At 43.4% G+C, this 25,556-nt stretch overlaps 1 protein-coding gene across 12 annotated transcripts in view; it reads left to right on the forward strand.

The window, feature by feature from the left end:
* Positions 1-25,556, forward strand: part of Ank2 (ankyrin 2) — an 842,037-nt gene that overhangs the window by 96,833 nt on the left and 719,648 nt on the right. The window contains exons 4-12 of one of the 12 annotated variants that reach the window (XM_035451894.1): positions 8,049-8,247; positions 11,860-11,919; positions 13,584-13,670; positions 15,313-15,389; positions 16,197-16,292; positions 17,500-17,604; positions 19,471-21,595; positions 21,840-21,993; positions 24,896-25,058. The exons of the other annotated variants lie outside the window; for them this stretch is intronic. Of the exons in view, the coding sequence (XP_035307785.1) occupies positions 8,049-8,247; positions 11,860-11,919; positions 13,584-13,670; positions 15,313-15,389; positions 16,197-16,292; positions 17,500-17,604; positions 19,471-21,595; positions 21,840-21,993; positions 24,896-25,058 (3,066 nt within the window). The remainder of the gene's footprint in view (positions 1-8,048; positions 8,248-11,859; positions 11,920-13,583; positions 13,671-15,312; positions 15,390-16,196; positions 16,293-17,499; positions 17,605-19,470; positions 21,596-21,839; positions 21,994-24,895; positions 25,059-25,556) is intronic. 12 annotated transcript variants of the gene reach the window in all.

A 25,556-nucleotide genomic window follows, 5' to 3' on the forward strand; every position in this document is an offset into this window, starting at 1 on the left:
ACTCAATAAAATCTGTAGCCCTACTGTATACAGATGATAAACCCAATGAGAAAGAAATCATGGAAACATCTCCTTTCACAATATCTACAAGCAACATAAAATATCTGGGGGTAACACTAACCAAAAAAGTGAAAGACCTGTACAATAAGAACTTTGAGACTTTAAAGAAAGAAATTAAAGAAGATACCAGAAAATGGAAAGATCTCCCATGCTCTTGGATAGGTAGAATTAACATAGTAAAAATGGCAATCCTACCAAAAGCAATCTACAGATTCAACGAAATCCCCATCAAAATCCCAACACAGTTTTTCACAGACATTGAAAGAACAATACTCAACTTTATATGGAAAAATAAAAAACCCAGGATAGCCAAAACAACTCTTTACAATAAAAGATCTTCTGGAGGCATCACCATCCCTGACTTCAAGCTCTACTATAGAGCCATAGTTCTGAAAACAGCTTGGTATTGGCACAAGAATAGACAGATAGACCAATGGAATCGAATTGAAGACCCAGATATTAACCCACGCACCTATGAACACCTTATTTTTGACAAAGGTGCTAAATCTATACAATGGAAAAAAGATAGCATCTTCAACAAATGGTGCTGGCACAATTGGATTCGGACATGCAGAAGATTGCAGATAGATCCATACCTGTCACCATGCAGGAAACTTAAGTGCAAATGGATCAAAGATGTCTCCATAAATCCAGCCACACTGAATCTTCTAGAAGAGAAAGTGGGAATTACCCTTGAACAAATTGGCACAGGAGACCGATTCCTGAACATCACGCCAGTAGCACAGACACTGAGGTCTGCAATTAATAAATGGGACCTCCTGAAACTGAGAAGCTTCTGTAAGGCAAAAGACACAGTCAACAAGACAAAACGACCACTCACAGAATGGGAAAAGATCTTCACCAACCCCACATCTGACAGAGGGCTGATTTCCAAAATACACAAGGAGCTCAAGAATCTAGCCACCAAAACACCAAACAATTAAATAAAAAAGTGGGGTGCAGAACTAAACAGAGAATTTTCAACAGAGGAATCTGAAATGGCTGAAAGACACTTAAGAAAGTGCTCAAAATCCTTGGCCATCAGAGAAATGCAACTCAAAACAACTCTGAGATACCACCTCACACCTGTCAGAATGGCTAAAATCAAAAATACCAATGACAATCTATGCTGGAGAGGATGTGGAGAAGAAGGAACACTCCTCCATTGCTGGTGGGAGTGTGAACCTGTAAGACCACTCTGGAAATCAATATGGTAGTTGCTCAGCAAAATGGGAATCAATCTACCTCAAGATCCAGCCATTCCTCTCTTGGGTATATACCCAAATAGTGCATGTTCATACAACAAGGACATATGTTCAACCATGTTCATAGCAGCATTGTTTGTAATAGCCAGAACCTGGAAGCAACCTAGATGCCCCTCAACTGAAGAATGGAATAGAGAAAATGTGGTACATTTATACAATGGAGTACTACTCAGCAGAAAAAAAGCAATGGAATCTTGAAATTCGCAGGCAAATGGATGGAACTAGAAGAAACCATCCTGAGTGAGGTAACCCAGTCACAAAAAGACAAACATGGTATGTACTCACTCATATATGAATTTTAGACATAGAGCAAAGGTTTACCAGCCTATAATCCTCTTCACCAAAGAAACTAGGAAACATGAAGGACTCTAAGGGATAAATAGACCCCAGGAATGGGAAGTGGCATGAACTCCTGAGCTAATTGGGAGCATGAGGGTAGGGGAGAGGGTGCTGCCACAATAAGAGCACAAGAAGAGGAGTAGAGGAGAGGAAATGGAGGAGCAGAGATATTGAGTAGGGGGAAGAATAGAGGAGAGAGAGCAGGATGAGAGATACCATATTAGAGGGAGCCATTATAGGTCCGAGAAGAGATCTGGAACTAGGGAGATCTCCAGAGACCTACCAGGATGACACGATCTGACAATCCAGGCAATGGAAGAGAGGATAACCTAAAAGCCCTTCCCCTAAAATGAGATTGATGACTACTCTTTATGCCATCCTAGAGCCCTCATCTAGTGGCTGATGGAAGCAGAGACAGACATTCACCGAAATACACTGAGCTGAAATCTGGAATCTAGTTGAAGAGAGGGAGGAATGAAGATCGAAGGGGTCTGTACCAGGTTGGAGAAACCCACAGAAACAGTTGGCCTGAGTAAGGGAGAGCACATCGACCCCAGATGCTATCTGGGAGGCCAGTGCAAGACTGATCCAGCCCCCTGAACATGGATGTCAATAAGGAGGCCTCTGCACTCCAGGGAGCCTCTGGAAGTGGATTAGCATTTTTCCCTGGTGTAAGAAGGGACTTTGAGAGCCCATCCCATGTGAAGGGTTACACTCTGGCCCTGGACACATGGGGAAGGGCCCAGGCCCAGCACAGGAAGATTTGGTGGACTTTGCAGAGCCCCTGTTGAGGGCCCTACCCTGCCTGGGGAGTGGTGGGTGGATGGGGTGGGGGAGGATGGGGTGGGGGTGGAGGGATGGGGGTAGGGGAGGGAGAGGGAGAAGGGACTTACATGTGAAACAAGCCTGTTCCCTAACTTAAATTAATAATAAAAAAGATTGTACATAATTCTGAAGATGATGATGAGATAATAAAGGAGAATTGTAGTTTCAAGATGGTAAGCAGGGAGGTGGGGAGCTGGAGGGATGAAGAGATGGGTCATCTATTAAGAATGAGTGTTGCCAGGTGGTGGCCGCACGCCTTTATATCCCAGCACTCAGGAGGCAGAGCTAGGCAGATCTCTGTGAGTTCGAGGCCAGTATGGTCTACCAAGTGAATTCCACAACAACCAGGGCTGCAACACAGAGGAATCTTGTGAAAAACAAAAACAAAAACAAAAACAAAAAAATACTGCTCCTACAGAGACCCTGGGTGGGTTCCCAGCACCCATGCCAGGTGGCTCACAACTTCTGCCTATAGCTCCAGTTCCAAGGGACCTGTCTGGTGCCTCTTCTAGCTTCTGTGGGTACCTACATGCATGTGGTGCTCACACACACACACACACACACACACACACACACACACACACACACACACACACACACGATAAAAAAATTCTTCTTTCCACCCACAGAAACAGGCAGTTTATCTCTACATGTCTCAGTTCAGAGTGAGAGGTTCATTTCTGGGGATTCAAGGCTGGGGGTCACATGGGTACTCTTGGATTTGCCTCAGTGTGCTCGGGGCTATTGGTGGAGAAGTATATCAAGTAGCAAAATGCATGGTTACTTCAAAGACAGGGACAGGGACTGTGGTGACTTTTAAAAGAAAGGTAGTGTTAAGCCCGTGATCTTTTAAGAATATCCACTACATAATCTCTCTTCCCTTCTTGGATTCTGAGAAAACTGGGAAATAACACAAAAGTTTGGCCAACAAAATATTAAATATAGTGTGTGTGTGTGTGTGTGTGTGTGTGTGTAGTTTATGTGTTCTCTTACTCTGTTGAGACAATGTCTTTTATTAGACCTAGAGCTAGTCATTCAGTCAGGCTAGTTAATCAATGAGCTGCCAGAATTTGCCTGTCTCCCTCTGCTTTCCCTAACCATCCCTCCCCCGTCACCCTCTGTACTGGAGTTACAGCCACATTTGGAGGGTCGGGCTGTGGATCCAAACTCAGATCCTCAGACTTGCACAGCAAGTGCTCTTAGTTGCTGAGCCATCTCTCCCAGAACGAGAGATTAAATATTACTTTTAACCCTGACAAAGACCAGGTTGGATGATAAAGCTTCATATTGGAGCATAGGAGATCTGCCAAATCGCCTACACAATTAACACAGACTTCCATAATCACAGGGATCACCTGGCCAAGCAGGGCATCCCTGATAGGGACTTGCTACATAGGCTTGCTAGGTGAGACCTGGAGTATAGAACATCCCATGTATAGGCTTCCTATGTGAGACCTCAGGTATAGAAGATCAGAAAAGAATCTGTTTCCTTTAGACAACTTGTTCCAGAGAAATAATCAAAGAGATCAGAGTCATTCTGCCTCCCATGCAGCAAAATAAAGAAATAGAAGCCAAAAATGCTGTAATCATTGACGTCCCATAACAGGGAATACAAGGAGAAATGTTTGTAAGCTAATAAAAAAAGAAGAGGTGGAGAGATAAAAAATGGAGATTTTCTCTACTAAGGACTGACATCTCCATCACAGCAAAAGCAATGAAGACTTAATATAGCAAGATAATTTAACTAGAGATTATCATTTCCATATGAGTAAATGAGTTGATGGTTAATGAGCTGTCATTGGTAGGCACTGCATGATCCATGACTGTCCATGCACACACACACACACACACACACACACACACACACACACACACACACACACGACATGTCTGTGCATAAATGTTATTTTCTGTGCAATGCTTTATAGATCCTTAGATGGAAAGCAAAATATAAACCAGAAATCAAGCCAGTAAATAAATACCATAGCTAAAGCTCAGCATGGATGGGAAGTAAATGTTTAGCCTAGTTTACTTAGAAATATGCTAATTGTTTTAGTCAGCTTTCCATCACTCTAAGGAAATAACAGGAACATAACTCACACAAATAGAAAAGGGTTGTTGCTTCACGGTTTTGAAAGTTCTAGCCCACAGTTCATCAGATCCCATGCTTAGAAGGCTTCTGGTGGGCATGCTCAATAGCAATGACTCTGGACAACAAGTGCTCCACTCATGCCCCCTCCCCCCAAAAAGGAAGAGAAGGGTGATAGCCTTTCTCAAGGGCACACCTCTGATGTCACAAGGACCTCCCACTAACCTCTACCACCAAAAATATGTTTTAGCACTTTCCAGTATCTCACCTGGAAACCAAAGCTTCACCATGTAAGCTTTGGGTGGGAATGGAGGTCCAAGGTGTAGACCACAGCACAGTGTTGAAACTCTGCAGAGCTGTTGCTATGAGGGTTTCCAAAGCAGATGGCATTTTCTCTAAATGAGAATGCATCTTTTCTTACTTTTGACAAGAGAAAAATTCTGAGATGTTCTAAATGTAAAGATTTATTTGTATTATTCGAGTGTGTGTGTGTGTGTGTGTGTGTGTGTGTATTCATGCACACATGTTAACATCAGAGGTTAATAAAAGTAAGCAAATGAAACACATTAACTTTCACACAATTTGATGAATATAATCACTTTGTAGACTCCTGGAATTAGAGCTGCAGGCTGCTGTGGACTGCCTAATGTGGGTACTGGGAAACTGAGTCCTCCACAAGAGCAGTACATGCTCTTAACTGCTGAACTATCTCCCCAGCCCTGGCATGTTCTAAATCTAATTAAAAGGACTGGAAGATGGACAGAAAGAAGAGCAGAGGGGGAAGGAGCAAAAAGTCTTTCTGTATTTTTTTTTTATGTTCTTTAAAACTTAATTCAAATCACATCACTACCGCTAGGTGACACCATATCTTACTCATGGCCCAGCAACCAGTAACCATGGGTTACTGTACCGGGTACAACTTGCTCTCCCAGCTCGTGCTTTTGCACCCTTCCTCTTTAAAGCCAGTGAGGAGGCTCCATGTGAATAACACGTGCCTTGCTTCCTCAAGTTTTTATTATAGGAAATTGTCTTAGCTCATGTCTACTGACTCTATGTTTCTATCTAGACTTCCTGGTGGACATTTGGCCAAAGAGCTGATCCTTTTACTTGCTAGCATCTATAACTGCTACCAAGATCCTGCAGGATGCCCCACTCTTCGAATTTGGATTGAACTCTTTCAGGCTGTTGTTACACACTGCTTAGATCAGCAACTACAGCAATACTGACTACATCTGTAGTGCTGTTGAGCATAAATGACTGGCATACTTATCAAGTAATTGACATCTTAAGGTAGAGTGAGCCTAAGAGGTAGGAACCTGGTTGATCTGCGCCAGGCTCTCCTGTACTCACTTCCACTCAGCTCCTAGACCCAGGCAGTGTAAACTTAACTTCTTTGAGCCTCCAGGTTTCCCTTCTGTAAATGAGGTTAGTAACAGAACCCGCCTCAGGAGTGGAGGAATTGCTGTGGCAACTGGATGAGTTATTCATGGCACATTTCGTGGTGCTGTGCCTGATGCCTAGTTTTGTACCTCAAGGGTTAAGATTTGGATGGTGTTGTGAAGAAAGCAGGGCTGAGTGTGGAGCCTCTTGAGGTCACAAATCCCACACAGGGCTTTCTAGGCTTCATCTAGGAACAAAGGGGCCAGAAAAGACTGAGGTGGGTTCAGTTCAGACTAAAAAGAAAGTGTTGGGTGGTATTTTCACATGCGCTGAGATGTGTGACCAGGAGATCACAGCACTTCACTGTAACTCCCTAACATAACACAGATGACAGTGTTTCCCATAGAAATTCACCCTGTTTATTTTACTTCTCTTTTCTTTCCTTCTTTTTTCCTTTCCTTCTTTTTTTAAAGAAGAGAGTCTCTAGCCCAGGTTAACCTCTAGCTCACAACATAGCCCAGGATGACATTGTGGTAGCCCAGGCTACCACATCTGGTTTATGCAGTGTTGGGGATCAAACCCAAGGCTTCAAGTGTGCTAGTCAGTCATTCTACCAACTGAGACCTAGACCTTATTTTCACTTCTCACTCATGTTACACTTAAAAGTCATATTTATTTTCTTTTCTCCCTTTGTTTATAAACATATATGTGTGTGTGACTTATATTAACAGGATAATAAAAATCAAATTTCAATTTTGAGCTAATGTACTGTTTCTCAATTAAATTATACATAATAAGGGTGGATGTGGTGGTACATATCAGTTATGAAAACACTAAGGAAGCTGAAGCAGGAGGGAAGATGGGGAATTCAAGCCAGCTTGTGTGAAACATATATATATCCACAGTCTGCCCAGATGCTCTTCCTGTTGGACCAGCTCCTGCCACAGACCAATCAATGTAGGGTCATTCTGCCTCCACTAGAAAGGCTCCCGAAGGGCAGTTGAAATGAATGCCAAACTAATGTGCTCTGCCCTAAATGGGACAGCTACCACCAAGGCTCAGGGATCATTTCAGAAGGAAGAGGAAGGCAGAGCGTAAGAGCCAGAGGCAGTTGACATCTGCAGTGATGCAGTATTTGCTGGGCATGGCAATGGTGTTGCATAGATGAGCTCACAGCAGCTCTAACTACACAGACAAGACCTGCACAGGCTCAGGCTAGCCATAATCCCAGAATGGATGCGGAAGTGAATCGTGAAGTTATGTTGCCAGCTAAGGAGCTGTTTATTGATGATGGATGGCTGCTGGGGGAGAGAGGTTAAGTTTTCTTCAGGGTTGTGCTCCCTGACCATGCACCATGGACTGTCCTACACCCATGCACACTAAGTGGGCTCAGTGGCTTAAAAAGAACTTGTGAAGGAAGAGTGGGGAGCAGGAGAAATTGAGGAGGGTCAGGGGAGTAGACTTGATCAAACCACATTGTATGCATATATGAAATTCTCAGAGAGAGAGAGAGAGAGAGCCTGATGTGAAAAGCTCTCTCCCTGATGTAATGGTGCCTAAACCAGGAAGGCCAAGAACAGTGTGTGATCTCATTAATGACAGACAGAAAGAGGCCAGGCAAGACCAAGAATCAACTGATGTCTATGTATGCACAAAAGGGGACACACTTGTTCAGGGGTTTTACTTAAATTGTTCTTAGAGAGAATAAGAACGAGAGGAGACCAAGGGGAAAGTGGAGGAAAAAAAACTAGAAAGGAGTGGGGGAATTGGATACTTTAAGTCTGTGCCCCACTTTTGAATTATTTTAATTTAACAAGAAATATGCACTTCCTATCAATATGGGTTTACACACGGGGAGGAGGGGAATTCAATGAAGACCATACTATTTTATCAACAGAATTGAACTTAGCCTTAATTATTTTTTTTCCATATGATTTTATCACTTACTAAAGAATATTTCTCCCACTTGCTTCAAGCTTAACTGTTGTTTTAATTAAAAGTACCTAGACTGCTAGGCTCAGTTCAGGGCAGCCTTCTTTGGGGGCCTGCGGTGTCTTCTGGTTCATTGTGTCCTGTGGCTGCTCCTGCAGGCGGCCTTGCGAGCCTCCATCCTTGTCCAGGACTGCGCTGCCGCCGCCGCTATTGTCTTCTTGATGGACCGGTTCCTGTACGGACTCGACGTCTCGGGAAAACTCCTGCAGGTCGCCAAAGGCCTGCACAAGCTGCAGCCCGCAACGCCCATCGCCCCGCAGGTGGTCATCCGTCAAGCCCGGATCTCCGTCAACTCAGGTGGGCTCCATCCCTTGGCGCCGGCTGGTCCCCAGACCGCTTACTCCCAGCTACTTGACCTCTACAGACCTTGGCGGGCACCGGGCACCGATGGGTGCCACCTCTGCGGCCCCAGCCCTCGCTGCCCCTGCTCCCGCCTCTCGGCAGGCACAAAGGCCTGGCGTAAAGAGTTTCGGAGCCAAAAGCAGTAGAGAAAATTGTGAAAGGGTGTGGAAAATACTAATTGGAGCCTTTGTCTGCTAACAAATCTGTCCCGCTGCTTTCAAACAGGGGCATCTGAATTGCTATACTTCTGACCAAGGGCCTTTAAAAGCTGATTAGAAATCGACTCTTTTCTCTTAGCTCTCCTGTCTCCTTTCTGTAGGGCCACTTGACTAAGCCGACAATGAAGCTGACAGCCCACTGAAGCAATTTGAGGGGTTTTCATCATTGAGAGCACCGGTACAGTACCTGATTAGGGCTGAAGGTATCTTTTTTCCCCCTGTCACTTTGAATGAAATGAAAACTGAGGCTGACAGGCCAACTTAAGACGTAGAAGGGGAGTAGGGGCGAGGTGGGGGCTGGGGTGTGTGACAGCACAGCCTGCTCCCACGCAGGTCTAGAAGTATTTAAATTACTCATAATCTATAAATGTAGAAACGTGGAGCAAAAGTATGGAAAAAGAAGTGGAATCGCCCTATCAGAGATAACCAGCCCCCCCTTTTTTTTTTTTTTTTTTTTTTTTGCTTGATTTCAGTTACTTTGGTCCTGGGCAAGGTTAAAGTCTCTTCATTTCTTTTGAAAGGGAACTTCAGTAACTATACTAAATGGGACAATTGTTTAATGCCGAAGGGACAGAATGGGCTTGTAGAGATTGCCTTTTCAAAGTCCCAGATCAGAGCTGGAATACAACTCAGTGTAAAGCCACTTGCCTGGCATATGGGAAGGCCTAGATTCAATCCAAGTTCCACAAAAGCTCAAGTCCATTCTGGCAAATTCTTCTAACTGTAAATAAATTGTGCCTGTGGCTTACTCTTGACTTTTCCAGAGTAACTCTAGAGAGGGCTGAACATAGGGAAAATATCTTCTTTCAGATGTCCCTAACGCATTAATGGTGCCTGAGGCATGAGGGAAACGTAGCAATAAACGTGCCTTCTGGCGGTATCCAGAGGCACTGGCACGTGAAGAGCTTGCTGTGGGAGACAAGACGATGAGGGTTCCATGCAACAGCAGAGTTTTAATTCAGGTTCCCATTGAGTTGCACTAGCAAGAGAGTTGTGCTGCAAATTTTGTGTATAAAGCTGGGCTGTGGTATGGAAATAGAGGTCAAATGATAGGCGGGGGTGTTGACAGCTTTGTTTCTCATACAGCCAACTAATCTGTCAAATATTCTTCTCTTTCTTTTGCCTTTTGGGGCATAGAACCCATGACCTTATGTTTGCTAGCTAAGTGCTCTACCCCTGAGCCACACCCCCAGCGGTTCCTTTGCCTTGCTTTGTCATTATTGCTGATGTACCTATAACACTGGTGATAAAGGGCTTTTCTCTTCCTGAAGCCTTAATGTCACCGTGGAAGGTAATATTCCTTGGCTCACTTGAGTCTAAAATAAACGTCCTGTGTCTTGTTTCTCAACAATTGAGCCTGTCTTTTGCTCAAAGGCATTTCCATGAGAGCAACTAAAACATACAGCCTCAGGGCTGGCTCTTATAAACTCCTGCCCTAAAATATCTGTACACCTCCATAGCGTTTGAATACAATGGGTATGTATGTATGTGTGGATGTGGAGTATTTAGAGTTGGGCCAAGTGAAGGAAGCACTGGGGGAGAGAATGGAGAACTATATTCCTCAAACAGGGTAAAGTAGGGGAGAAGACAGTAGTGCAAGGGAACTCCCCTCCAATCAAGTCCAAGTTTCCACCCAAAATAAGTTGCAGATATCAGAACAGCAGGTGTCAGGGAGATAAGAGAAGACCCCTTGGACCTGCTACTCAGCTCACTCTGGATCAGAAAGCAAACATTCCAAACCACAGTGGCAGAGAAAGGCACAGACATCCATAAAGATGGAGGAATGAGCCAGCACAGAACCTTCCCTCATTACAAACCTATAAATACTGTGCAGTAAAGGCTTTTAAATGTCTGTGACATAGTGGTGTGACACATAGTTCAGGGTCAGAGCATTAGACTACTTCTCACAACACATATCCAATGTCATTTGCATTGGACATAGTCCAAAGGGAAGGGACAGGGGTTTGAATCTCTGTGCAGAGACCGAAGATGGGACCCTGAGTCACATGATTAAAAATAGATGCAGAAAGATAGAATTCTTAAGGTTTTGCACAGGCTATGAAAGGAGAAGTAGTGACTCCTCCCAGCCACTGTGCAGAAGTTGCAAGGAAGCTTATTAAACCTTGGGGTCACATATCAGATATCCTGTATACCAGATATTTCATTATGATTCATAACAGTAGCAACATTGCAGCTATGAAGTAGCAATGAAAATAATTTTTATGGTTGGGGTCACCACAACATGAGGAACTGTACTAGAGGGTTACAGCATTAGGAAGGTTGAGGACCGCTGCTCTAGAGAGAGCCAGTATACCCAGGAGCTCTCCCAATGGGTGCACTGAACTTCATGCATTTCATGGCTAAGAAGGATGCCCAACTGCTGAAAACTGTCATTAAGGACATGGCAAGAAAATAACTGGCTGGGAAAGTGAAGGAAAAATATTTTTAAAAAATAAGCAAATGACAATAGAGATTTCTAAGTGCTCTCTCTGGTTTTCATTCAGTCTCCCTTCAATCCATTCATCAAAAGGCACAGCAAATGGTGCTCCTGGGCAGTGCCGCCTGCTTTCCCCATGTCTGTGATGCCCCGGGAATGTGAGGAAGCATGAGTTCTGCTTCTGAAGGTCTGGAGCTGATGATGCTCACTGGGGGAGCCAGGGACCAGCTAGCACCATGTGTGCCTTGTGCCTCTCACTATGTAACTGTTAACAGCCTGGAAACAAAGATGCATTTCCTAGGGCGGGTCCCCTAGGTGTTCAACCCTGGCCTCCTAACCTATATTCCTGCAACAGCTCTAACAGCAGGAGGGAAATACACACAACTGAACATTGAATTTAAAGAGCATACTGCTGAGAGTAAATAAGAAAGATGAAAATGTGAAGAAGTCTGAAAGCTAAAGGAGAAAGAATACACACACACACACACACACACACACACACACACACACACACACACACTCACACCAGGATTTCTAAGACTTAGAAGATCCAGAAGTGAGACAAACACATTTTTTTCAGTGAAGGAGTATATCCAATCCTAAGCCCTTCCTGGACCCAATGTGGCAAAACTACTCAAAAATAAATGACAAAAAAATATCTTAAAGGAAACAAGAAGAAAAGACAAGTCACTAACACAGGAAACATAATTAGACTTGGCTAAAAGCATTAGATACAGGGGGATGGCTCAGTAGTTAAAACTACATACTGCTCTTTGGAGGACCTGGATTCAGTTCCCACACCTATGTTAGGTGGCTCACAACCGCCTGTAACTCCAGCTCAGGGCATCTGATGCCCTCTTCTGGCCTTTTGTGGTCACCTGCACTCATTGGAGTCTGCTTGCTTCTTCTCAGGGAAACTGCTGAAGGCAGAGTACATCCTGAGCAGCCTGATAAACAACAACGGAGCAACCGGTAAGTGTCTCACATCTCTAGAACAATGCATCCCTCAGGCCCTACCTGATCTATGCCAGCTCAATCTATGTTGGCTACTCAGGGGACCACCTGGGACTGAATCTGCAGTGAGGGTTTCTGCCAAGCTTCTTATTGATTTCTCTTTCCATTTTCTCTAAATTCAAACACAAAGCAAAAGGTTCTTGGTACGTCATTGCTTCGTTATAAGGACCTTGACTAGTGCATGATCACTGCTAATGGACACTGCTAATGGACAGTCTGTGAGCCCCAGCGAGTGCTCAGTTGAAGCCCTAGGCAGGATCATGGGGTGGGCTTGGGAAGGAAGGTTCTGACTCAGAAGAATGCTCCTATGGCTTCATGCATTTCAGTGTCTTGGAAATTCATTTTGCTATATAACAACTTTCATAAATAGTTATTTTTGAAGTTACTTTCCTTTTCATATTCAGTAACATATGAAAGGAAGTGGTTCGAGTTGTCTCACAGATCATTTAAACCTTCTGAGGTTTTGTTGGGAGTTCTAAGCATTTAAGGCAGCAAAAGTTTTCCAAAAAGTTGAACATAGTTTTGTTCAGTAAACTTTTGCGTTCAATGGGCTGAGATGCAGTGGCTCTTGGTTATTGAAAACTGTGGACCAAGAAGAAGACAGGCTAGGCTGCAAATATTCACTGCATGTCTTTCATTTGTGGCCCCCAGCACCAAGCCACACTATTCACATGTTCTGTATTCTACACTAAACATGCACACCAGAAATCCCCCCACACACACACACCAAAAAAACACCTATATGCTCACACACAGGAACTAGGAAGAAAACAGTGCAGTGTGACAGACGAAGAAGAAAGAGCCCAACTCCATTCTTTCCCACTGACATTCACCATCCTCCCTTTTTCCTTTTGCCACCCACTGGGCCAGTTGACAAAACAGAACAAAAAGAATAATAGAGTACATGGTAAGGTGTGTTCGTGTGGAGACATGTCATAAACTTCCTATGTTGCAGAATTAATATATGCTAATACGAAACTGAAAACCCAGCCTACTTGCCCACAAACTCCAGCCCAACTTCTCTGGAACTCTTCCTGCATCACACAATGACCACCAAAAAAAAAAATCAAAGTCACTCACCACTCCCTTCTTTCAGTCAAATGACCAGCCTGAGTACCAGCCCAGGTCTCCCTAGCAAGTCTCATTACATTGGTAATGAATTATCTTCTAAGGTTTTGGTCTGTGTGGAGTCATCACCTTCAGTATCCAAACGAATCTTGTGTGGTTGGAACTGACCCTGTGGTCTATGAGACAGCCCCAGACAGTGGGGTCTCACTGTGGGTAGGACAACCTGGGGTCAGGAACCTGGGAAGCCTTCAAGACAATAGCACTGAGTCCGGATCTGAGAGAGGAGACAAACTCTTGAAAAGCCAGAGAAGAGGATCCCAGATTGGGATGCTGTGAGCCTGGAACAAGAGTTACAGATGAAGACCCTGGGGAGCAAGAACTGTTGATAAGACATCTGCAGACCATGGAAAAGCTGGCTCCTATGAAGTCATGGGCATTGGAGTAATCTCTCAACTCTAAGTCATATGTGTTCATAAAGACATCTATGAAAATAGGGTTGCCTTACCAAGCCAGTTCCTTAATGACTCCAGGCACTGCCTTCCTTTTTATTTCAGGTACCTGGCTGTATAGAAATGAAAGTGACAAAGTCCTGGTGCAGTCGGTCTGTATACAGATCAGAGGACAAATTCTGCAAAAGCTAGGTACTGTCTGACGCCAATCACTATCCCTCTTAGGGCTCACACACAGAGGCTGGCTTTAAGAATTTACTGTGGAGTTTTCTTATTATATCTCGTCAAGACTGCCACATCCCACTTCCCTTAGTTGTCCTGTTGAGGAGAAGCTAACATTTAAGATATTAGGAGCTGAGCTGAGCATGGCTGTGTACACCTGTGCAGTCAACTCTGTAGACTGAGGCAGGAGACTAATGCCAGCCTGGGCAACACAATGAGACTTCATGTTTTTAAAAAGCCCATAACAGGCCAGCTGGTAGTGGCACATGCCTTTAATTGCAGCACTCGGGAGGCAGAAACGGGAAGATCTCTGTGAGTTCAAGGTCAGCCTGGTCTACAAAGTGGGTTCCAGGACAGCCAGGACTATTACACAGAGAAACCCTATCTCGAAAAACCAAAAAAAATAAAAAATAAACAAATAAAAATCCCATAACTGTTGAGAATATTAATAAGAGCCAGGCAGTGGTGGCGCACGCCTTTAATCCCAGCACTTGGGAGGCAGAGGCAGGCAGATCTCTGAATTTGAGGTCAGTCTGGTCTACAGAGCAAGTTCCGGGACAGCCAGGGCTACACAGAGAAACCCTGTCTTGAATTTCCAAAACACAAAACACAAAAAAAGAATGTTAAAAAGAGAAAATATTTTTTTCTGTTTTGTTAGCAAATCCCACAGTTGTGAATTGTGGCTATTCGCCGGCTTTGGTTATTCATTCATCCCTAGGAGGACTCACAGATTTTTTGAGCGAAGTTTTCAAACCTCAATTAGACTAAAAGATAAACTAAAGGTTTGAAATTTTTAGTAGACAATGGTAACTATCATTCTTATGAACAATGGAAATGACCATAGATTATATAATCTATGAATGTGTGTGTGTTACAGATTATGCTGGCTAGTTTTATGTCAACTTGACATAAGCTTGGGAGTCATCAGAGAGGAGGGATTCTCAATTAAGAAAATACCTCCATAAGTCAAGCAGTAGGCAAGCCTATAGGGCCTTTTCTTTATTAGTGATTGTTGTGAAAAGCCCCGGCCTGTGATGGATGGTGCCATCCCTGAGTCAGTGGTCCTGGCTTCTATAAGAAAGCAGGCTGAGAAAAACAGTAAACAAGATATATATATATATATTATATATATATATATATATATTATATATATATATACTCCCCCAATGGCCTCTGTGTCAATTCCTGCCTCCTCCTCCCAGCCCTGTTTGAGTTCCTGTCCTGACTTCCTTCAATGATGAACAGTGCTATGGAACTGTGGGCCAAATAAACCCTTTTCTCCCCAATTTGTTTTGTTTATGGTGTTTCATCAGAGCAATGGTTTAAGACAGATACCAAATGCATGATAATTCTTACAGTTTCTTAGTGATGTGGGGAAGTTATAAATAAGTATATGACCAAAGGAAAGAAACGAATTGCTGTGTCAGTCTAATCTACCCCAAGTTTTCCTAACAGAAGCCAATAACTGTTCCTAATGTATTAGTTTTCCAATTTCTTCCCAATTATTTCTTTTATCTATTTATTATTTATAAATAATTACTTACTAATTATTTATCTGTACACTAAGGCAGAGATGCTAACAGTCCATCCCTATTTTCCCTTTGTTTTTCAGGCATGTGGTATGAAGCAGCAGAGTTGATATGGGCTTCGGTCGTAGGCTATTTGACACTCCCTCAACCAGATAAAAAAGTTGTGTGTCTACATGCAGTATCTCCTCTCCATGCTTGTCTTTGGATAGCTGTCTCTTTATAACACAATTAACTTCATCATTTATCAGTTCTGTCTTCACTATCTTATTCTGCAGAAGCACAGGACCAGGAACATCTGGGAACTTCCTTGTGTGTTATAGTTAGACTTGGCTTATGACAGGTTTCTGTAATAATTCCTAACCCTCCAACTCTAAATTGAGTTCTCTGTTCCACTGTGTCTATCTTATCACATGTTTAGCCTTCACTTGATCCTGTGACAAAGCTGAGATAGATGGCCATGATACTTATATATAAAGTCATTTTCCAAGAGTCCAGTTAGCAAAACTTCCCTTAACTGTTCATGTGTTGCATCTTTAAGAATCAACCCTTGCTTTGCTTTTGGCACTTTCATTCTCTGTAATTTTGTGGGACTGCTCTCTTATGATCCTAAGTCTCCATTTCCCAGAGCTGTGCCTCTGAGTGAGGCCTATCCTCTTTTACAGCACAAATAGAGAGTAGTATGAGATCTCTTCCCATGCCAATTATTCAGATATTAGATAATTCATTAATTAGATAAATTAATGCAAATAGCCTGTAAAGCCCAACTTCAAAGTAGCTGTATTTCAATTCATCCTCATGCCTTGGGATGTAATACTCTCTCAAGCCATTGATGTTTAATTCAAAAGTTTCTCCATGTCATAGTCATAGGATAGTAACAAGCAGGATAGATAGTTCACATGGAATGGAGTCATTGACTGTAGGTCATAAGATGAGAGAATTCCAATCTATTTGTTTGTTTTCCTTACAGGGCATTTCCACATCACTGGGTATACTGGCAGACATCTTTGTTTCCATGAGCAAAACAGATTATGAAAAGTTTAAGAACAGCCCACAGGTTAACTTGGTAATTGTCATTTGTCAAGAACACGGTTCAGAGTGGCATCCCCTGGACACCTGTCAATGCTGGTGCTGGTTACCCCATTTCTTTCCCAGTAGAGTAGGGGTTGGGAGCACAGCCCCTTCTATACTAATGGGATCAATTATAATTGGTCATATTTACCTTGGTCTTCCCAGCCTCTAGCACTGAATCAAATATAAAAAAGGGGCTCTGGAATGTTCAAGTGAGTGAATGATAGTATATCATCAAAGTGACTTTCAGTCCCATTTATTTCCTGTAGATATATTACAAAATTCAGTATCCAAACTTGATGATAAAAAGGGTAATTCTTAAAAACAAAACCATTATAGGGGTGGCGGAGAAGATAATTCATTGGGCAGAGTGTTTTCCACATAAGTATGAGGATCTGAGTTTGGTTCCCAGCTCCCACATAAAAGCCTGGCTTGATGGCACATGCTTGCAATCCCAATGCTAGAGACATAGGAGGACCCTTGGAGCTTGACAGTGAGCCAGTGTAGCTGAATCTGTGAGCTCCCGGTCCCAGTGAGGGACCTGTCTCAACAAAGAAGGAGAAGGAAAGGAGGGGGGAGGAGGAGGACGAAGAGGAAGAAGAGGAAGAGGAGGAGGAGGAGGAGGAGGGTGGGGCAGGTCCAGACATTGAGAATTTGCTCCATATTCTTAGCTTAATATTACCATTCTTTTTAATAACCTCGTGCACAGCTTGTTTCTTCAACAGAAGACTTGCAGACTTATAGTCCACTGTCTCAAGTCTAGAATGGTGTCTGGCCCCACAGAAGTGCCCAGTGTATGTTTCTGGAATGAATGGATGCATCCTCATTGATGTGAAGCCATAAAGAGACCTTTGCTAAGACCTTAACACAGAGATCATCAGCCAGTCTGGATATAGACTGCGCAGTTTCCATGAATGGGAAATTGCCCCCATTTCACAGAGAGGCTCATCTGATTTGCTTTGCCTAAATGTTGTCCTCTGTGTTGTGAATGCAGGATAGGGATGGGGGTAGCTAGAGGAAATGACACCCGATGCTCTGGGATCTTTAGACTCAGACTTTCTTGGCACTGTTCTGACTGACTCATGATGAAAAGAAGGGATCCCTCAGAATCTTGAAAGAAAAGCAATGGGATGTCATGGGTGTTATTTTACAAATGGAAAAATGGTATCTGCTACTTCACTTTCCATTCTCTTTCCCCACAGGCCTTGCTCAAGGAGTTTGACCACCATTTGTTGTCAGCAGCAGAAGCCTGCAAACTGGCAGCTGCCTTCAGTGCCTACACACCTCTGTTTGTGCTCACAGCTGTGGTAAACACAGGTTCTCCCATGCAGCGGGGAGGGGAAGTCTAACCTTGAAGTAGGTGCTGGCTCCTCACTGGCAGTTATGGGAAGACTCCACACAGGGGAAGTACTATTGGTCAGAATGGCTATATCCTGATGGCAGCAAGGTTACTACAGTCCAAGCATATATAATGCTGTCTGTTCCAAAGCAAGGGCTTCTAAGGCTGGCAGACAGTCAGAACCACCCAAGGAGCCTTTTCAAAACACATGCTCCTGGGGTCTACTCTATGCCCAATAAATGCAGATTTCTTGGATTAACATTCCAAAATCTTTCATTTTGAAATATAGTCAACTTGGAGGCTGAAGAGATGGCTCAGCAGTTAAGAGCAGGGAGTGCTCCTGCAGAGAAGCTGGGTCAGGTTTCCAGCACCCACATCAAGGGGCTTGCAACAGCCTGGAAATCCAGCTCCAAGCAATTCACACCCTCTGTGGACTCCACGGGCATGTGTGTGAAAATGTAAACAGACAAACATACACATAACTTTTAACAATTCATTGACTTAAAAATATATACGATCAGCTCCGCATCTGCAGGTTCCACACTCTGACACTTCCTCAACATTTTTGCATCTTTAGAGAACATGTACAGACGGCCTTTTTGTTCTTGTCATTCCTAAATGATGAAATATTGACACTATGTTACATATTATAAGTGATCTACAGATGACATAGGTGCATATTTTATATGCATACCATTTTATGCAAGGAACTTGAGCATCCACACATTTTGGTGTCCATATGAGAAACCAGCACTGTGCAGGTATAGTGGAATGACTCTCAGCCAGCTGATTCAATATACTGATCAATTTAAACCCCAATATTCTGTTGTTTGGATTATAATTAAATCAATACCCTTACTGCATAGAGAAATTAATTATGTTTGTATCCTGGGTATAGACTGTAGGTTAGTAAGACTGCTGACACTGCGACAAATACAAATACTGTGAGAAATGATCTAAGGAAAGGAAATGGCTGTTCTTTCTTTTTTTATTTGCTTTGATTTTGCTGTTGTTTTCCTTTTCGCTAACAGTTTCAGAGGTTTCAGTCTGTGGTTCATTGGCTCTATTACTGATGTAAGACAAAAATACCATAGTAACAGGAGCTATCAAGAACAAAATCTTCAGCCTTGTGGCTGCCAGTGCTATCAGGCATCCATCTTCCTTCCTCTCCTTTTATTCCTGATTCACTCTTACTGGGTGGTACAATCCATCTTCAAGGTGGGGGTCTTGCATCCCTAATGTCATTGTCTCTCGTAAATCTTCACAGACTTCTCAAACCAATCAAATGGGCAACCCAACCATGGTACACCATTTGCTAAAATGAACAACAGCAAATTGTACGTCTGCCATGGTCTGTCCACAAGTGTCAGGGTCATGGGAGGATATGTAAAGATAATGTCTTAACTTCATGCCAGTCAATGGCTCCTGTTTCCATCCCTTCTCACTCATCAAAACAAAACTCACATCCTCCATTAAATATTCCTGAACCTTCTTTAGAATATCTGTGGTGTGTTTTTATTTTTCTGTAATATTTTAAGTGAGTATTCTCCAGGAATAAAAATGGTTTGCTGGGTGTGGTGGTGCACACCTTTAATCCCAGCACTCGGGAGGTAGAGGCAGGTGGATCTTTGCAAGATTGAGGCCAGCTTGATCTACACAGTGAGTTCCAGAAGAACCAGAGCTACATAGAGAGACTCTGTCTTAAAGAAAGAAAGAAAGAAAGAAAGAAAGAAAGAAAGAAAGAAAACAAAGGGAAAGGAAAAAGAAGAAAAGTCTGTCCTGATTCACATCTAATCAGATACAATATCTGACCTGCGTTTGCTGTTTCCCACAGAATATCCGTGGAACGTGCTTATTGTCATACGGTTGCTCTACTGACTGTCCTCCAGGACTGAAAAGTTTGTACCTGTGTGATGCCAAAGAGGCTTTTGAGATTGGCCTCCTGACTAAGAAAGATGGTGAGCTGGTTAGTGGGAAGCAGGAGCTGCACAGCTTCATCAGAGCCGCTTTTGGCCTCACCACGGTACACTGTAGACTCCATGGGGAGACAGATGCAGTCCGAGCTGCAAGGCAGCTCTGCAGTGAAGCTGTGGGTAAGCTGTACATCTTTAGCACTTCCTACACAAGCCAGGACAGAGAAGCGCTGTCTCGGGAAATCATGGGTCTTGTCAGCCAGGTGAAGGGACATCTACAAGTTCAAAGCTTCCCAAAGTTAGATGATAGATCTTACGTCCCAGAGAGTTTCAAATGTGGCTTGGATAAGCCTATCTTGCATGGGCACGTGGCTTTCCAGCAAATTCTTGAAACCTATTCCCAACACCATACTTCAGTGTGTGAGGTATTTGAAAGCACTTGTGGGAACAGCAAAAACCCGAGAGACACAAAACCAGAGGTGTGTATCACTGCTCTGAAAACAGAAACAAACACTGTAGATACTATGGGTGCTACTCCAGAGAAACCTTGTTCTCAAGAGGGCAGGGGTATAGCTTCCTCCCAGATGGCTGAGAAAGACCAGGAGAAGCTCAGAAGAGTAAGGAGGAGAAACTGGACCCATTCTGAGGCATTTCGGGTCTCCCTGGATCAAGATATGGGGACTGAGACTGAGCCGCCAAGCCATAGCAATGGCAGGGCAGATGTCCCCCTCACGTCTCTAAGTGACAGCCATAGCTCCAGTTCTTGGAGCAAACTGTCAGGGCTCAGCTCTTCTGCAAGCTGGGAGGAAGTGAACTGTGGTGTTGAGGTTATGGCAAGGAAGGAATCTAGCAAAGAAGAACATCTTGTGGACACTCAGTGCTCCACAGCTGTGTCTGAGGAGCCCAGGTGCAACAGAAGCTGCAGAGCTACACACCTGTTGTTTTCAAAGCTGCATGGTGTTTCTCTTCAGGAAACTGAAGATTGCAACCTAGAGTCTTCACAAAGTCAGTTGTACAAACACTCGTCCTTAACACCCATCCTTCCTTTCAACACAACAGACACTTGCTTGGCCTCCAATATAGGGCTATTAGAAGTCCCTGAAGGAAACCAGGACATCAGAAATGAAGGACCCAGTAATACTTCTCTTCAGTCCAGTCCATCATATGGTTCTGTTTCCTGGTCCTTGTCTAGCTCTGGCAAGTTCACAGACATGGCCACATATCCTTCAGTTCAAGAAGAAGAAAACTGTGAGATGATTAGTTATTGTCCAGAAACCAAGTATGACTTCAAAGACCATTGTGGAGGAAAGAATAGAGGGAAAGTCACTGAAAGATTCACAGGGCCTGCATTTACAGATGGCCCCTCTTCAGCTGACCCGGAAGGAGAAACAGAAGAAAGCAAAGGAGATGAGCCATCACACTCTCAGGCAGTACCAAAATATTTAGAAGGCAACCATTCAATGCTGACACACAGGACTTTCTCTCCTTGTCTGTCTGTTCAAAATGTTGACTCAGCAAAGACAGGCAGTTCAGCCAAAGACCAGACCATAGACCCTGATGCCTCTACAGAGGATGAGAAGGGCCAACTACTTGACAGCACAGAGGTCTACCCCATTGGTCAAGATGGCGCTCACAGGGCAGGTGCTTGGAGGCCAGGTCAGAGAGATGAGAGGCCGAATTCCTCTGTTGGTGGCCACAGTCCCTTCCCAGACCTCGATGCAGACTTCAGCACCACAGAGGAAAACAAGGAACTTGGAAGCATGCTGAAGTGCAGCCAGAACTCCAGTTCATCCTTACAGTGGTGGTGGAAATCACCTACCTTTTCCAACAGCTCTTTGGAGGGGGAAAGTTCATGGTCTCTTCTGAACTCCAGCAGAAGTTCTTTTGTCTCATTGCCAGGACAGAGCAGGACAGAGCTCTTTGAAGCTCGCACCCTACAGCCTGATGACTTTGAAAAGCTTCTGGCAGGAGTGACAAATGATTGGCTGCTTCAGAGACTGGAGAATACTGGAGTTTTAAAGCCCAATCAACTCCAGAGAGCATACAGTGAGTATAACCTTTTTGGTCAATAGCTCCAGGCTTCAGGACATTTCTGTTGGGAGCCCTTGAAGAGAGTGCTGGTATACCACTCATGATCATGAAAGATACATTTTGTGGTTCACTGGGAAAATGGCTTTGCTAGCCATGGAATTTCCTGCCATGAACCTACAGTGAGCATGCAAAGTATACTTACTGGGTGCCAAGGCCTGTTCAAAATGGCTTAAAGAAGTCTAACCTATTTCTTTTTCAGATGCATTGCTGCTAAAATATTCCAAAAAGTCTGAGTTGTGGACAGCCCAGGAAACTGTGGTGTATTTAGGGGAGTACCTGAAAGTGAAGAAGAAAGGCAAGCAGAGAAATGCATTTTGGGTCCACTATCTTCATCAAGAGGAAATTCTGGGGAGGTATTATTGGAAAATATGTGTGTCATCAGCTTAATTGAGCTAATTTTCCTTTTGCTTAAGTAGTCATTCATGAGATTTTGAAATGGTTGAGATATGGCCAAAATGTATGCTTTCAGATATTGACTTCCTTCTTCATCACTAGTTAATTGATTAACAGTATCCATATATCACAAAACAATGCTGTATGAGTGTCTGGATATAATATATATATATATATAATATATATATATGTACATATATTATATATATAATATATATATAATATATGATCTCAAGTCCAACAGAGAGAAACATTTTTTAAACCCACTCTGTAGACAAGAAAATTAGAGATCTGGCCATATTGTAGATTGTTGGGAATTACCTAACACACACACACACACACACACACACACACACACACACACACACACACAAAAAAAAAAAAAAAAAAAAAAAGCCTCATGGCCTGTGAGGGTGGGGGTGATCCATGAGAGGTAAAGAATTCAAGAGAGTTCCATCTTTGGGTCACAGCCACATTTAAACATAGTAGAACTTAGGCCGGGCATTGGTAGTGCACGCCTTTAATCCCAGCACTCGGGAGGCAGAGGCAGAGTTCCAGGCCAGCCTGGTCCCCAGAGCGAGTGCCAGGATAGGCTCCAAAGCTACACAGAGAAACTCTGTCTCAGAAAAAAAAAAATAGTAGAACTTGTGACCTGTGACCTTTACAATAAGAATGAATTCTATTAGCTGATAAACAGCTCAGGGCTAGAGTCTAGAGGAAGGATCTGAGATAAACATAAGAATAGATTCTATTGATGGAGGGTGCAAAGTACATGGACCATCTTTCACTGCAGCACTAGGACCTAGCAATGTTCAGTAAACTGGGGGAATTCAGGTGGAGGCTGGCTGCTAATAGAAAAGCAAAGAATCACCAAGTTGATTGACCCCTTTTCCCTCTGGCATTCCAGGTGACTAGGCATCATTTATTTCCTTCTGTTCAAGAAAATAGGCCCGCATGATTGACAGTCCTGGTTTCTTCAATGCCTATTCTAATCTGTGCTCCCTGTGGTAAATCAGAGGGTCAACAGAAAAGGCCAGGGAATCCTCTGAGCTCAAGGATGCATACCCAGAGTGATATAAGTGATCACTGGGTCTTCTAGTCACCTGCCATAGGAGCAGGCTGGAGTGAGGGAAGGTTGGAGGCAAAAGCTGCATGGAGACGAAGTGTGTGTGGAGACCCCTTACACAGAGCTGACTCGGGAAGAGCTACATCCTCAGTAGAGAAGTTATCTACAGGGATGCAAATGTCTGGGCAGTCCTGTTTCCATTTGGCTTTATTCTTGAACAAAACTTGGAAACTAACGTCTCCTGAGAAATGAGTGATATCCTCGTTAGGCTTGGAATCTAATTTCATACGATTTGTATTTTTTAATATCCATAAAAATAAATAATGGATAAGTCGGAACCTTTAAAGTTGACCCTGATTGTCACCTACACCTTAATAATGTACAAACTTAGAAAAATAGAGAAGATGCTTGATTCCAAACAGTTTGTAAACAGTTGAATGTTACAATAGAAGTAGGTCTCAGCCTCCATTTGAAATGCCTTATACTAATTCAGCCAGTCTACAGAAGCCCTGTGAGGTAGGTGTTACTATTGTCCTGATTTTATAGACATGGAAACTAAGCCACGGTGTTGTTAAGAACTTGCCCAAAGTCATATACAAGTGGTAGAATGAGGTGTAATGAGTTGAATTCTGTCACCCAAAAATTCATGTGTGGGAGTTTCAGTATTGATACTGAGGAAACACCATCCATTTCAGCTGTGGTTAAGATGAAGTCATAGTGGAGTGGCGGGAACCCATAACCCAGTACGGCCAGATCTTAGCCACTGTTCTCTTGGGGCAACACTTGCTCATAAACAAAAGCAATGTTTGAGAAGGAATTTTCTGGTTATTTTCTGGGATTGCCAAAAGTCACCAATCTTCAAATACAAAACTCACATTGTATTCAAACAGGCTGTGAGGGGAAATGAAAGAAACGGAAAGGAATGAAGAGCGGAAGGGAGGAAGGAAAGAAGGAAGGAAGGAAGGAAGTAGGAAGGAAGGAAGGAAGGAAGGGCTTCCAAAAACCAACAATCTTAAATCCTACAGTCAGTTCTCTTCCCGCCATTTCTCTGAGAAGGCAGAGGCAGGTGTCTCTCTCTCTCTTTCTCTCTTCTTTCTCCCTTCTCTCCCTTTCCTTCTCCTACTTCCCTTCCCCCAATAAAGCTTCCTACTTAAAAAAAAAATACTTACAGTCAACCAAAAAAAGCAATGCAAAGCCTGGTGTTGGTGGTGCACGCCTTTAATCCCAGCACTGAGGAGGCAGAGGCAGAGGCAGAGGCAGGCGGATCTCTGTGAGTTCGAGGCCATCCTGGTCTACAGAGCGAGTGCCAGGATAGGCTCCAAAGCTACACAGAGAAACTCTGTCTCAAAAAACAAACAAACAAAAAAAGCAATGCAAAACTATTAACGTACAAAGAAACATCAATTAGATAGACAGCTGACTTGCCAGTAGCAACAGCTGAAATCACATAAGGAAGGGGTATTGATACATTTAAGACCACACTGCAGATGACAGCTTTTTGGGTTCTAGAGGATACTATGTTGACCCCTGGTTTACACAGAGATGTGAAGAACTGCTACAATGAGTAGACTGTTTCCCTCCCTATTCCAAATCATTTCAGGCCAGTTAGCATGAGCTGTGCTCTGTTGTAGAAGTGGGTCTTGCAAAATTATTTAAATCTGAAGTTAAGACAATTGACATTGACTAGACAAGGAGTAGAATATATCTTTTAAGCCTCATGTCTCTCATCCCTTCTCATTTACTCTATAGTAATGGTCGGTTTCACATGTTGCTGTGCGGGTTCTGTCCATCTGTAGATACGTCGGGAAAGAATACAAAGAGTGGAAGGGACTCCGGCACCACTTCACTGACGTGGAGCGGCAGATGACAGCGCAGCACTATGTGACGGAATTTAACAAAAGACTCTACGAACAGAAGATTCCAACACAGATTTTCTATATCCCGTCTACAGTATTGCTGGTAAGGCCTTAGAAAGCATGAGTTTGGTTAATGAAACAAGCCTACAAATATGTTATTAGGTTATATTTGTATTACAGGTCTGCTTCTAACATGGACCTGGTAAGATCTTATACATCCAGTTCCTAGGCTCCTTCATCTGCTTCAACAATTTCATCCTGTTAAAAAAGATATGTGAGGGGCTGGAGAGCTGGCTCAGAGGTTAAGAGCATTGACTGCTTTTCCAGAAGTCCTGAGTTCAAGTCCCAGCAACCACATGGTGGCTCACAGCCATCTATAGTGAGATCTGGTGCCCTCTTCTGGTGTGTAGGCATACATAGATGCAGAATTCTATGTACATAATTAATAAATAAATCTTACAAAAATACATGTGAGAAAAAATGACCCTCTGCCCCCCTCCAACACATTCATTTGGACTAGACAGTCCAGTGAGTGACTTCCGAGTAACAGTAGACCCTAACGTCTGGTTAAGTTAGCATACTCGCTTGACTTCTTTTTGAG

The sequence above is a fragment of the Cricetulus griseus genome, assembly GCF_003668045.3.
Source record: "Cricetulus griseus strain 17A/GY chromosome 1 unlocalized genomic scaffold, alternate assembly CriGri-PICRH-1.0 chr1_0, whole genome shotgun sequence".
Classification (NCBI taxonomy): Eukaryota; Metazoa; Chordata; class Mammalia; order Rodentia; family Cricetidae; genus Cricetulus; species Cricetulus griseus.